The sequence below is a fragment of the Meriones unguiculatus genome, chromosome 8 (genome assembly GCF_030254825.1).
Source record: "Meriones unguiculatus strain TT.TT164.6M chromosome 8, Bangor_MerUng_6.1, whole genome shotgun sequence".
Classification (NCBI taxonomy): domain Eukaryota; kingdom Metazoa; phylum Chordata; class Mammalia; order Rodentia; family Muridae; genus Meriones; species Meriones unguiculatus.
The window spans coordinates 19,469,476-19,483,588 of NC_083356.1; the positions used below are offsets into that span (position 1 = coordinate 19,469,476).

General features: G+C 57.5%; 2 protein-coding genes across 4 annotated transcripts in view; one reads left to right on the forward strand and one right to left on the reverse strand.

Annotated features, from left to right (window-relative positions):
• The first annotated feature begins 290 nt into the window (after window positions 1-290).
• On the forward strand, window positions 291-5,275 carry Shisa8 (shisa family member 8). Of its 2 annotated transcripts, none has more exons than XM_060388956.1 (4): window positions 291-956; window positions 3,685-3,818; window positions 4,273-4,518; window positions 4,699-5,275. In XM_060388956.1, exons 1-4 carry the CDS (start codon window positions 433-435, stop codon window positions 5,100-5,102), a joined length of 1,308 nt encoding a protein of 435 aa, XP_060244939.1. In that variant the 5' UTR covers window positions 291-432; the 3' UTR covers window positions 5,103-5,275. The 2 variants fall into 2 exon arrangements, with proteins under 2 accessions (XP_060244939.1, XP_021502176.1); XM_021646501.2 differs by having other exon boundaries at window positions 4,372-4,518.
• A 1,440-nt stretch (window positions 5,276-6,715) lies between these two features.
• Window positions 6,716-14,113, reverse strand: part of Srebf2 (sterol regulatory element binding transcription factor 2) — a 58,670-nt gene continuing 51,272 nt past the window's right edge. For both annotated transcript variants that reach the window (XM_021646492.2, XM_060388955.1), the window contains exons 16-19: window positions 13,546-13,714; window positions 11,905-12,090; window positions 8,786-8,897; window positions 6,716-8,399 (exon numbers count right to left, since the gene is read on the reverse strand). In XM_021646492.2, the coding sequence (XP_021502167.1) occupies window positions 8,179-8,399; window positions 8,786-8,897; window positions 11,905-12,090; window positions 13,546-13,714 (688 nt within the window). In that variant the 3' untranslated portion in view covers window positions 6,716-8,178. The remainder of the gene's footprint in view (window positions 8,400-8,785; window positions 8,898-11,904; window positions 12,091-13,545; window positions 13,715-14,113) is intronic.

The window sequence follows — 14,113 nt, forward strand, 5'->3', positions numbered from 1 at the left end:
GCCGGAGCCGGAGCCAGAGCCGGAGCCAGAGCGCGGGCACCGCGGAGCGGGCGGCGGGAAGGCAGCGGTGTCCGGAGACCCGCCGCCCAGCGCAGTCCCCGCAAGACCCAGGCCCCGCACGCCCGCCGGGGCCAGAGAGCGAGCGAGAGAGCGAGCGCCGGGGACGGTGCAGGGGAGCACCCACCGCCCGGCTGCCCCGGCGAGCAGTCCGAGGTGAGCCCGGGAGGAGGGCGCGCCCAGCGGAGGTCCGGCCCCGCGCAGCCCCCCACGGAACTCACCGGCGCCCGGAGCCGGGGACGCACCCGGAGGCGTCGGCCCGGAGCCAGCGCGGGCGGCGGAGCCCCCGGTCCCGGAGGGCGCGGGAGAGAGCCGGGCCGAGCGGCCGCGCGCCCGAGCCATGCGCGGGGCGCAGTAGCAGGAGGAGCGGGCCGCATGGAGCGCCCCGGAGTGCGGGGCCGGCGTGGCGGCCGGGGCCCACCCGGGCTCCCGCTCGCGCTGCGGCTGGCGCTGCTGCTGGTGGGGTCGCCGTCGGGCCGCGCGGGGGCCCCCGAGGCGCCGGAGCCCGCGGCGTCCGGGACCGCGGCGCCGGCGGGGGGCGACCGCTGCCGCGGCTACTACGACGTGATGGGCCAGTGGGACCCGCCCTTCAACTGCAGCTCGGGCGTCTACAGCTTCTGCTGCGGCACGTGCGGCTACCGCTTCTGCTGCCACGACGGCCCGCGCCGCCTGGACCAGAGCCGCTGCTCCAACTACGACACGCCGGCCTGGGTGCAGACCGGCCGGCCCCCCGCCCGCGCCCGCGACCCCGCCGCCCCGCGCGACCCGGCCCGCGAGCGCAGCCACACCGCGGTCTATGCCGTGTGCGGGGTCGCCGCGCTCCTCGTGCTGGGCGGCATCGGGGTGCGTCTGGGCCTGGAGAGGGCGCACAGCCCGCGCGCTCGGCGCACGGTGACCAGGTGAGCGCGCCCGCCCGCCGGCCCCGCCGGCCGCGGCCTCTCCTTCCCCTGCCAACTCCAAATTTCCCCGGCGGCCACATCCCCTTCGACTCCCTCTAAGAGCGAGGGCTCTCGACAGCCTCCTTTTGGTTTTGGTTTTGGTTGTTTTTTTCCCCCTCTGGGTCTCTGTCTCCCCTGCTCCCCGGCCCTCACCGCTTCACAGAGGGACACACCTGATAGCCTTCTCCCCTTCCCCTGACCTTCCCTGCCTATACTGGGCTCTGGGGTCGTCGTCGTCCTCCTTGGGGCTCTGACCTTCTCTGCAGGAGACAAAAATTCGGCGTCCAGGCGAGGGGCCACGGACGATGGCCAGGAAGGACACCGACTGGGGCAGTGTTGAGAGTGGTCTTGGGCCTAGAGAAGGGCGAGGGTGCCCTGGCTGGTTCTCCTGCTGCTTCTCCCGCTTTCCTCTCCCTCCTCCCACCTCCATCCATTTCCCCAACCCAGCATGACTCAAACCTGACCTTCATTCCTTGGAGTTTCAGAAGCTTCCCCCCCCCCATTACCCCCAGGCACAGGTCTGGCTATCCAGCTGCTCAGAATGGGTCTCGTGTGTGGTGGGGATAGACCTGCGTGTTTCAGAGACCCGCAAGGCGCTGGCTAAGTTTTGAGCCTATTTTGAGTTTTCGGCGGAATGGGAATGCTGAGAGCCGTCCTGACCCTGGAGCTCCCACTCACGGACTTCCTCCTCTTAAGCACTCCCCCTCTCCCCACAAATCCCCTGTGCTGCGTAGACACCCAGCCCCGTCGGGCATGACACCAAATGCAACAGGCTGCAACCGGATGTGACCATAGAGAGAAGAGGCCACCCCCCACCCCCTGACCTGGTGGGCAAGATGTGGATGTCTCAGGGGCAGAGCGAGAGAACCGTTTAGCTCATGTCTTCCAGACAGCTGGAGGGCAGGAGTAGGGCCTTGACCTTGTGTTTCCTTCGAGCCACTGAACTGAATGGCTGAGGCTTCTGAATGTCGCTGAGGCTTCTGAAAGCTGCAGAGGCAGAAGCTCAGCCTTAGTATTTGGGATCTTTCGTGCAGGCCAAAGGCAGCGTCGGGGAGATCAGAGAGGCAGTGGGAGCCCAGAGACCCTTTGTGGTGGAGGGGTGGCTGGGCTCAAGTGCAGATGCCCTGTTCGTTTTCATCTCTCCACTTGTTAAGTTTGGGCTTGGTTGTGTGCCCATAGCCAGCTGCCTCGACTCTCTGCACTCCTAGGGTGTGTTCCGAACCCCTGTTTCTCTCTAAATCTGCCATGCTGATGGCTAGGGAAGGCTTCTGAGTGGGCTTGGAGGGGACTGGAGTCAGGCGGGAGAGAGTCTGTGAAAGGGCCCTCAGGAGGCATGAGTCCACCTTCTACTTCAGAGAACTGAGGAATCAGTGCTTGCCCAGGGACAGGATAACTGGCGGGGAGCCGCTGAGGATGGGAAGCGAGAGGCCATCTTGGGCGGGCTGCGGATGCCTTTAGACCCTGCAGATGATACTTTGCCACCTCAGGTGTCTCCCAGTGTGCCTCCTCATTTATCAGCCGTAACCCATTCCCAGAAGGAGGGTCGGGCCGAGGGGGAGGAAAATCATGGGTTCTGGGTGCTGCAGGCAGCTGGGCTGAAGACTGCCTATGGGGAAGGCTCAGTCAGGCACTGTCACAGCTGGGTGGGGGCTGGGTGCTGTGGGTACCCAGGGAGGCAGCTGCCCAAGGTCACACAGCTTTTTGGTGTCGGGCTGCCAGAGAGGGATCTCCGTGGCTCCCCTCTTTTTCTCGTCTGCCTCCCTTGTCCGTGTGCCAGCTAGGCCCCAGGCCCTGCAGAAGCCCACACTGCAGAGTGCAGGTAAGGGAGACCTCAGAGGAGGGACTCTGGTAGCATTTGAACGAACAAGAGAATGGGAGGAGATGAAGAAAAAGGTTACTGGACGCAGGGAGCTGCATTGGGACAGGAAGCACAGTGGGGAGGGTCTCGGAGAGTGAACTCCAGGAAGGAGCCTCAAGAACACAAGGTGGCCCTAGTTACATATGACCTCATTAGTCTCCTGACCTGCTTTGGGAGGTGGCCATCTTGGGGCCACAAGTGAGGCTGACAGGTCATGCCTGGTAGGGGAAATGAGATACCTGAAGTCAGTCACTACAGAAAGAACAGAAGGGAGGCTCAGGGCTTGAAAGAACTGCCCAGAAATATGAAGTGAGACTGTGGGGGACTGGAGAGATGCTCAGAGGTTAAGAGTGCTGGCTGCTTTCCCAGAGGACCGGGGTCTTGGGACAGGGGTTCTCAATCTGTGACCCCTGGCGGGAAGTCAAATGACCCTTTCACAGGGGTCCCCGAAGACTATCGGAAGACACAGACATGCGCATTACCCTTTGTATCAGTAGCAAAATTACAGTTATGAAGTAGCAATTAAAATAATTTCATGGTTGGTCAGGGATCACCGAAACAGGAGGAACTGTGTTAAAAGGTCACAGCATTAGGAAGGGCGAGAACCATTGGCTTACGACCTGTCTGTGACCCCAGTTCCAAGAACCTGATGTCCTTTTCTGGCCTCCGAGGGCACTGGGCATGCACGCGGTACACAGACATGCATTCAGACAAAACACCCCCACGCATAAAAAAAAATAACAATACAGAGTGGGGCAGTGGTGATGAGGTTAGGTAGAATCTGGCCGATGGAGGGGAGTCCTCTCCTCAACACCTTTTCGGTCTCCACAGAACACTGACAGAACTTCTCAAACAGCCAAGCCCCCAGGAACCGCTGCCTCCACCCCCGGGTCCCCCCCTGGGTAACTGCGTCCAGGTACAAATGGGTGATGGCGTTCTTCGGGGCTCCCCCCACGACAGCACAGGTGAGTAGGTGGTAAATGGCTCGGCTATGGCCAGGCGGCAGGCCTGGAGGGAAGGGAGATGGGAGGGGAAGAGTTGATGGGCTGGCTGGGTCGTGACCCTGCCCACCGTGTAGAAGTGAGTGGTTGCCTGTGCGGGGAGTGTGACCGGGGTCTGGCTGAGCCCATGGTGGAGAGGCACCGTCCTGTCGTCTCCTGGGCGATGGCGCTGTCTGTGAGAAAGGTTCCAGATTCAGAACGTGCTGAGGTTCCGAAGCTCTGGTTTGTGGCCTGGGACCCACCTCTTGGTCTTGCGTGGTGGTTCGCCCCCACCGTCTACACCGTCCTGGGGTTCAGTGCCCCTCCGTCTCCGTGGGGAGCGGTCCAGGGAGTCAGCACCTTGCTGGCTGGAGAGCCATCCGTTAGGGTAGCACCCCTTGGAGCGTGCCGCCGCCATCCATGTTTTTTCTGAGCCAAGCCAGGACCTTCCGGAGAGCCAGCGGTCCCCTAAGGAGTGCGTCGAGAAGCGGCGGTGCAGGCTCGGCTTTTTCTCTTCACACCCCGCTCTCCCCTCCAGACAAGAAACGCCTCAATAACGCGCCACTGGGCTCCGCCGCCCCGGGACCTCCGCGCGGCCCGCGGCTGCAGGCTGGTGGCAGCCTCACCCTGCAGCCCGACTACGCCAAGTTCGCTACCCTCAAAGCAGCTGCGCTCAAGGCCACAGGTGAGGTGCATGTTGCCGGCTCCCCGGAGACTTTACCACCGTCCCCACCTCCGGCTAGGCCAATCGGGGCCCAGGACGTCCCCACGCGGCCAGCCGGCTCCCTTCCTAGGCCGCTGCACCCTGTCACCTAAAGCGGGTGCTGCGCCTCCTGACCCCCTCCCCGCTCCACCCCCACCGCAGAGGCTGCGCCCCAAGACTTCTATCAACGCTTTCCCTCTACCGAGACCCCGCGGACCCTCCCGGCGCGGGCCCCGCGGCCTCCGGAGGACCTGCCTGCGCTGCTGGAAGCCTGTCCCTGGGCCCCCCCAGGTTACGTACCTCCCACCGGCCCAGTCTCGTCGGTCCCCTACGCGGCCTGGACCGCGGGCCGCCTCACGCGGCCGGTCCCCCGCAGCCATCTGGTGGCTCAGGTCTCTCCTGCCCCCCGGCGACCCGGCCACGCGCCGCGGCGTCCGTTCAGCGTGGAGAAGCTGCCCGAGGCCTTCAGCGCGCAGCCCGGCGGCTTTTACGGCGGCGGCGGTGGCGGCGTGGGCAGAGGGCCCCGCCACCTGAGCACCAACAGCAAAGCTGAGGTCACTGTCTGAAGCGGAACCACCGGAGCCTTCTGCGGGGTCCCCGGACCCCCAGGCAGGGACATGTGGAGCCTGTGGCTAAGGGGCCGGAAGGGTAGGGCCAGGTGTTGTGTTTCTGGGACTGTAGGGCTATCCTCACCTGTGTAAATAAACCCTCTAATGTGGTTTCTGTCCCGAGGGCATCATCAGTCGTTGTCTGTTCAGAGAAGTGGCCAGAGAGGGCGGCTGGGTTGAATGCCCAACAATGCTCGGAGCAAATGGAGCCACGGGCGTCCTAAGGTCAGGGTTCAGGGATGTGGGCTTGTTATCCCCCTGTGGGGGTCCATGTGGTCTACCGGAGGCTAGCCCCTCCCCACCCCGCGGCCGATCTCTCACTCAACAGTTTGAGTTAGCCCAGCCTGGCTGATCCTCATTGACACGGTCTGGCCCTAGGCCTGCTCCTGGCTTGCTGGCTGCCTGGCCAGATTGGCCCAGGGCCACCCCCCTAATGGGTGTGGGCCACATGGACATCTGGTGCTCAGCATAGACGAGGCTCCTCGCGGGAGCTGCCCTGGGGCAAGGGGGATGGAGATGTTGGAATGGGAACCTAGCAGTGCCCCTCCCTTGGGGTGCCCCCGCTGCACAGGGTTGGCGCTGCCAGCTCGCTTCCCCCTTCCTGCCAGAGGCTCCCAGTACCTGGCTGAGGCCCAGGTACTGTCAGCATCTCTTTGCATTTTCCCCAAATTCCTCAGTTCCTCGTTCCGGTATGTGCGAGAATATCCTGGCTAGAGGCGGGTGAGGCACAGGACCTCAACGCCACCACTTCCTGTGTTGCCAGGGGTGGCACATTGTCTGAACAACAGCCCCCATTTGTTGCTGCTTCTTATTTAATCCTGAGAGACCTACAGGGCTGTCCGAAGATAAAGTAATTAAGGTTTTGGAACCCAAGTACCTTGCTCAGGGTCACTCAGGTCTTGATGGGACTGTGCTGGGGTTAGCATGACCTTTCTGCTCAAGAGCCTTAGCTCTTTGCTGGGACTAGGCTGAGGCCACCAGAGTGGCCACTACTGAATGCTGATGGGAGTCAATGTGCTGCAGGTGGACCTCCCGGCCACTCTGATCCTCTAGGCAGTGTGATCTGCTGTTGATGCCCTTTAGGAAAGGGTGAGGTCAGAGCTGTTTCTTGTTTCTTGGTACTTCTTGTGCCATGGCTCCCTCTGAGCAGTAAGCCTGTGATGCTGAGGGGCCAGTTCACCAGAGTGACTCAGCTGGGAAATGCAGGCACATACTTGGATGTGGCCAGCACACCGTGAAGGGCTTAGGAGGGCCCTGCCTACAGGAAATGGAAATGAAGGAACGGCCCACCTGGTAGAGGAGTGACTTCACACCCCAAGTTCCAAAGAACTGCCACTGCCAGCCAGCCCACCAGCTGAATGGCCAGGCCAGGAGCAGGGACCTGGAGACAGCTCTTTTATCCCAGCCCCTCACCAACCTCTAGAGAGTGTCAGGTGCACCTGTGGGCAAGAAAAGACCACCAGACTGAAGCTATCTGGCTGCCCTCAGTCCCTAGCTCATTGCTGGCCAAATTATGCAGTCATCTGTTTAAGTCACCATAGTGGGCGTTCTATAGACTCACACAAACCGTGTTAGGTGGTACCAATCTGTGTTTATTGAATAACCTATGTCCAGCACATGGTGAATGTTTCAACATCAAGGAAGACATAGGTGTATCCCCTGTTCAGTGAAAAAAAAAAACAAAAAACAAAAAACAAAAAACACCCTCCCACCCCTCAACAAGAAGAAAAGGCACAGTATATACACAAGACACAAGGGCTGGGCGGCCCCTTCGGCAGGGGCCATAAATTACAGTGATAGCGGGGGAGAGGTGGAAGATAGAATAGGTGGGGTCCAAGCATAGGAAGGGCCCGCCTCCACCTACTCTGTGCTTCGACCAGCTTGAAGGGGATGAGGAGCACAGGAGGGAGGACTCCTCTCAAGTCTCTCAGGAAGCCCTGAGCCAAGCAGTCCACAGAAGCAGGGCCGCTCTTCTTCCTAGGACCCCCCCACCCTGCCCATCTCAAGGCAGGAGGCCTGACTCCTGCCACCGACCCTGAAAAGAGAGGCTCGTTGCTGGGGAAGCTTTGGGACCAGTGACTGCCACCCTGGCTTCTTCACAGACAGGAATTAGGGATAAAAATATCCTAGCTGGGAGGTAGGAGTTAGGGTGAGGGTAGGAAGGAACAAATAAATCATGCTGAAGACCCCTGGACCTTAGGCCCAATGGTGGCTTCATCCTGGCCAGCCCCTTGGGCCCACCCTGAGCTCAGGCTGCCATCTTGGGGTGGAGAAGTGGGAAGGAACAGGACAATTAAATAAGATACCGTTTATTTTTTAAAAAATTAAAAAACAATGCCAACATTATTTTATCCCTCCCTAGGCCTGCCCCTGCCTCCCACCCACCTCCCCAGGGCTGGGCTCCCTTCCGTCCCTGGCTGTCCCTGTAATGATGAGAAGACAATGAACAGCCTTAGTCAGGCCCAGGGGAGCGAATGCAGGCCCAGGCAGAGAAAGAAAGATGCCACAGCAACTTTGCCCTGCTTCACGGCAGGCCCAAGCACACACATATAAAAACATTTGTATAAAAAGGGGGATGTCGGACAAGGCCAGAATGCAAAATGTTCTCTGGTGCACAGAGACCTAGTTCCCAGAGAAAGCCGGCTGAAAAAGCAAAAACGGAAACAAAAAAACCAAAGAGGCAGAAAGGGAGACAGTCTGTAGGGGGCTGGAGAAGGGGCTTGGCAGCACCCTAGGTTGCTTTCAAGTGAGGAGATCGCCCTGTTCCTGCTCAGGCCATCTTTCTTCTCAGCCCACCTGGGCTTAGACCATGGATTTACCACAACAGTTTTAAGGAGCTCTGCCCATGGTCCTACTGGCCTAAAATGATCCAAAAGCCTTGGCAGGTAACAGCTCAGAAAATCAGTCTTGCCTTTATCCTCACAGCTCTTGGAGGAGGGAGAAAAACAGATGGGGAGACAGTCTGGGAGACAGAGGGAAGATCCTGGGAGAAAGAGATGAAGGTGGAGAGAGGTGGACCAAGCCCCAGACGTGGTCAGGAGGCAGCGATGGCAGTGCCGCCACCCAGCTTGACAATCATCTGCTGGCAGTCATTGCAGGAACGGCGGTCACCCACCTTCTCCAGGGTGCGGGCGGCTTCAGCCAGCAGCACTGCCCGCTGGCCCGGGGAAGACAGGAAAGAGAGGGGAAGATGGCGGCAGGCCAGCAGGATGGCAGTAGCTCGCTCTCGTTGGCCGGGCCAGGTGTCTACCTCTCCTGTGGGAATGAGATTTATGTAAGCACTGTCCCAAGGACTTTATGTGGCCTCATTTGTTGCGCTCACGCCCTCATCCTGTGAGGAGGTGTGTTCTGCCCTCTCCCTAGTCCTCCTCAAAAGACAGAAGAATTGGCAACTGTGCGGGCTGAGGGGTTCGAACCCATGCAACTTCTACCCTGCTCTCGCACCGGGAGGACACCTACTCCAGCTAACACCATTCCTGCTGCCTCTGAGTCAGGTACCTGCTCCTCTCACCCCATCCCCACTCCCACCCCACAAAGGAGTCCAGATAGTCAAGAAATGTGAAGAAGTGCCCTGCCAGATGCTGGGGCTCTGTCCTCTCTGCTCCCCAGTGCAAGGCCACGCCAGGCGCTGCGGGACTTACCATGCTTGGCGTTCTGAGTGGTGCGCCTCCGCAGGCTATGCTCCAGCAGCTGGTGTGTCCGGGTGGGGCTGGCTCCTGCCATCAAGCGCACAGTGGCTTCATGCAGAAACACCTGGCGGGGACAGGGGACACAGTCAGACCCTGGGCTCTGGCCTGTCTAGTCCCAGCAGGCACTTCTCTTCTGCTACCTGATGCTTCCTCTTTTCTCCATGCCGCCCTGTTTTCTTGCTCTTGGAAAGCAACCTATTTTGTCCTCAAGCCAAGCTAGAAACCTACAGTAAGAAAGTGGGCAGAGAGCATGGGCCAGCTGCTCGCAGGAGTGATACAAGATGAGCCAGAGGTAAACCGTGGCTTTCCCTAGGAGGGACAAGGCCCTCCCATGCCCTCTAGGGATTGAAGACAGACGTCTGGGTAAAGCCTTGTCCAAGAGGGCTGTGACCCAGTCAGAGAAAAGGACAAAGAAGGAGAGAGGGATGAGGAGACAGCTAGGTTGGTATCAAGTTCAATATCTTATTTCGTCAAAGTCGAGACTCTGACTCTCCAGCCCTCTGACACTGCAATACAACACTGTCTTCTACAAGGACACACAGAAGAACTGCGAAAGACAGCTAGTCCTCCCCACTGGCAACAGGTCACACACAAGAAAGCTCATGATTTAAGTTTCTGGGTTTGTGCTGAGCCACTCATTCATCTCTTTGGTCACCTGTGGGCTGCAGATTGGCTGGTGAGACCTGATACGTGTGTAGTCCTGCTTGGCCTAGAACTCCCAACACGGACCAGGCTGGCCTCAAATTCACAGAGATCCAACTGCCTCTGACACAGAGTGCTAGGATTAAAGGTATGAGTTAGCACGTCAGCTGAAAAAAAAATTCTTTATTTTGTGTTTGGATATGTGTATGGGAGAGAATGAATGTACTGTTCATGTGGAGGTCGGAGGGTGATGAGATGGTGTGGGTGCTAAGGATTGAACTCAGGGCATTACGCTTGATGGCAGGTGCTTTACCTGCCGAACCATCTGCTGGTCTAAATCGGCCACTTTTAGTTAAACGGAAACCACTTTTTTCCTTTCCCCAGTCTTAGAGATAGAAACTAGGGCCCCACACGTCTGGCAAGCTCTCCACACCGAGATACATCCTCAATCTTTTTAACCTTGAGAGAAGGTCTTGCTAAGTGGCTGAGGCTGGCCTTGAATTCCCAATACTCAACCTCTTGAATAGCTAGTGATGCTACTCAGTGATGGTGGGTGAGAATAGGGGGATATTGACGTCTCCTGAGCAAAGCCAGGCATGAAGGGAAGGCATTTTAGGGGAGACCTTTGATGCTAGGTAGTCTGTGAGTAGACCAGAGGTCTGACATGAATGGGTTCTGTAAGGTAGGTGCTACCCAAAACTTGGAGCGTATTTTCTCCCCCTCTCTTTGTTGTTGCTGTAAGGTCTCATGTAGCGCACACTGGCCTCGAACTTAGTGTGGCCAAGGATGACTTTGGGTTCCTGATCCTTCTGCATTTATCTTCCAAGTGCTAGGATTACAGGTGTGTGGCATCACGCTGGAGATTTATTTGGTGCTGGGGCTGACACTGGGCCTTGTGCACTCCAGGCAAGCATGCTACCAACTGGGCTGCTTTGCCACGGCTGGTGCAGACGCTCTGATGATATCTCTCTACCGTGCTGGTGGTCCTGGCTTGTTGTACAGTGTTGGGCACGACCCCCAGGCTGTGCTTTAGGCTGAGGGATTTCTTCCCCAGCAGCAGCCTTCTTTGAGTGCCCTTCTAGCACAGCTCATTCCTTTCCTTGGCACTTATGGAAGTGACATCCACTCAAAATGATTCAGCACCAATATGGGAATCCTCACACAACAATAAAAGTTTGTGGTGAAGTAGAGGAGGTGAGGCGGTGGAACACAGACTTCTGGGCAGGACACTTGCCAGACTGGGCTCAATAACTCCCTGTCACGGACTTCTGTGGAGCTCGTGAGGCCTCAGCCTTCTTGGAAGTTATGGATTGATGGGAGATGGAGAGACATTACCACCAGCGTAACTGTAGCCATTGTAAGGTCCCAAATGCCTATGGACAAACCTGATGAAGCTCACTGAGTCATTAAAAAAAAAAAACAACAAAAGCCAAGAAAACACCTGTAAGTAGAAAGGGCAGAGGTTGGGAAGAGGAAAGGGAGCTGCAGGGGCGGAAGGGGGGTAACAGGAGTGAATACATTATACATCTGTATAACGCAATGGAAGTGTCATAATGAAACCCACTGTGTATAAGTAACATATGCTAGAAAGAGTGAAAGTGAAAGATATGCCATTGTGATTATTACAATATATATAGTAACACATGTCATATATATATAAAACCTGTAAATGTGTGTAATTATTGTATGTCAAATAAAAATTTAAATATATTTTTAAGCAGAGCATGGAGGTGTATACCTTTAACCCCAGCATTTAGGAGACAGAGTCTGACGGATCTCAGTTCAAGGCCAACCTGATTGACTGGGCAAGTTCTAGCCACTCCCCTATGCCCCACTTGAAAAGTTTAACACAATCTAAGCTTGGAGGTATATGCCTGTAATCCTATGCACAAGGCGCTGAGGCAGACTCAAGGCCAGCCTAGGCAATATACTGAGACTGCTTAAAATAAAACCAAAATGTCCAACACATCATCCTAATGAGCAATATAAACACAGAAGGAATGACTTGAGTAGAGAGAAGAGCAGTTGTGCAACCGTCCTCAGAGGCCTATCGCAGATGCTACAGCTAGAGCTGTGGAGAGAAGGCGGTGGAGCTGAAAAGTTCCCAAGTGGCTCAGAAAATAAATTACAGTGAATTTCCCTTTGAATGTGGCTCTGGGGTGAGGCTGCCACCTGACAACTAGTTATGACTGTCAGGCTCCCTTGTGGCCGGGGCTGGGAGCCCCTAGCTGCTATTCTGCCCTCTGCCTGCTCTTGCATGTCTGGCTGGGATGGGCACACAGCTCAGTGCTGGGCCTGAGGAAGCGTCTGGCAGTTCGCCTGGTTGACTTCGGAGAACCAGCTTCATAACCACACATGCCTATGAGGGGCCCGGGGCTCGAGGCCTGCGTCCGCCAGCCTGCACATCCCACTAGCCTGCTAGGGCTCACCTTGCGGTATGCCGGGCGGAAGCTATGGGCCAGCCTGCGCAGGCTGCCCAGGTCCCGCTGGAAGCCGGCCAGCTCAGTGCCTGATGCATGATAGGTCTCCCCGAGGGCCTGGCTGGCCCCCGCCTGCTTCTGCCAGAGCGTAGTCCTCAGTGACAGTAGGAGGTCACAGGTAAGCAGCTGGACCACCTACAGGACAAACCAAAGGGGACGCAGGTGACTGGCCTCTGCCTAGTACAAGGACCTCACCACCTTGCCAGACCCTCAGACCAACACTCAGTAGCTCTGGGGCCTGAACTCAGGTGCAAAACCGAGGGGCTGGGATTAAAAAGAACACGAGCTGTATGTGCCTGGCAAGCGCTGGCAAGGCAAGGCTACCTACTTGGCTCCCAATAGCCCATCAGAACACCATGTGCTGCAGTAAGCGGGAGTGGCCCCAAGTGGACCACAGAGTCCCTGCAGGCCACTCCCCATCTCACCTAGGCAGGTGGTTTTCCTGCAGGTACTGGACTCGGGGTACCATGCTACTGAGATTCGCTCTGCCCTAACCCTTGGCCATACTGTCCTATGGCTGCTGATAGCCTCAGGGGACAAAGGTGAGAACTCTCCTCCAGGCAAAGCTGGCATTTCTAAGTTGTAGGTGTTAGAGCAGCATCTTCATGCACGGGAATTAGTCTGGACTAGCTCTTGTTCTCTGGCCACACCTGCCCAGGCCCGTTCTCCCAACCTGAACTGTTACTTAGGAACCGCAGTTCCGACGGTGGCCACTACAAACCTTTCTAGTTCCTCAAATATGGCTGACAATGGTTTCCTCATCAAGACACACACCAGGGGAGACCAACAGGAAGGCCACCAGTGGCTGTCACCTAGCCTGTGATCTACACAGCCTATCCTTGTAGGGCTGACAGGCTGCCCTGACTTCAGTAAAGCTTTACCCATGCCTACTGAGAACCGCTGCCTTGAATTCCAGCCCAGTCACTTGATACAAAACCCCAGAGAGCCAGTGAGTTCTAACCTTCCAAAAAGTTCCCTGCCCCTGCCCTCTGGAGTCACAGCACACATTTTCCTAGGAAACCGGCTGTGGTATCCTGTCCTCCTCACTCTCCAGGATGGTTAGGCCTTGAGCAGTGTCCTTACAAGGTCCTCTCTCCACGTGATGATGCGCCCTTTGGCCATGGCCCGGTGGGAAGGCGGGGCGGGCCTCTGTGATGCACTGTGGGAACATTGCACAGGTGCTGCCAGGACATGCAATGCAACTACAATGCACCACAGCAGCCCGCCAGGAGGGGTGCAGCTGGCCGGAAGGCACCAGCGTGGCCGGCTGGCTCAGGCCTGAGGGCAGGGAACTGAGGAGAGTCTGAGGAAGTAGCACAAACTACCTGGAGCAAATGCAGAGCCCTGGGCTTTTTCCTCAGAACTGACAGGAAGCTGCCAGCTAGCAACATCTAGGAAGCCGAGGATTGGTGGCTTTTACCCCGGGAAACAAGAGGTACACCTGCCCCAGTAAGCTCCATTTCAGCAGGGGAACTGTACCCTGGCTTCTGCCTTAGGGAGAGCCCAGCGGGCTCAGTAAGCTTGGGGTGGGACCGTTCATACAGACCAGAACCCCGGGCTGACTTGCGGGGCTAGCTCAGTCCCACTCACATGGTTAAGTGAAGGATCAGAAGTAGCTCCGCTGACATTGAGGCTGCTCCATAGGTGACCACTGGCCCTCTCACAATGGCAGAAGGAATTCTGCTGCCCATCTGCTTTTCCAGAGAGCGAGGCGTGCATGGCTCTACAGGTGTAGAAGACGGCCTTCACCAAGGGACTCCTAGAGCAGTGACCGGGAGGTGAGAAGCAGGGGGAGCATGTTAGCTGGGTAACCCACACGTGGAGCCTAAGACGGGGATGCCACGCTCTCCGGCACTGTGGCATCTGCTGGCATGGTGAGACTGTCACCGTGGATTCTGTGCCTAGGGCCAAACAGGAAACATGGCTTTGAGCCAAGCCAAGCTCTTCCCGGTTCAGCCCTACCTACTTGGTGCTGGCGGTGACTAGGGACCCAGAATCCGTGCTAAGTCTCTGGGCTGGGGAGAGAATGACAACTGCTGATGTTGGGCTGGTGAGGGTTTGTAGTGAGAACCCCAGCACTCAGGGAGGCAGAGGCAGGTGGAGCTCTGTGAGTTCGAGGCCAGCCAAGGTTGAGTCCAGGACAGCCAGGGCTACAGAG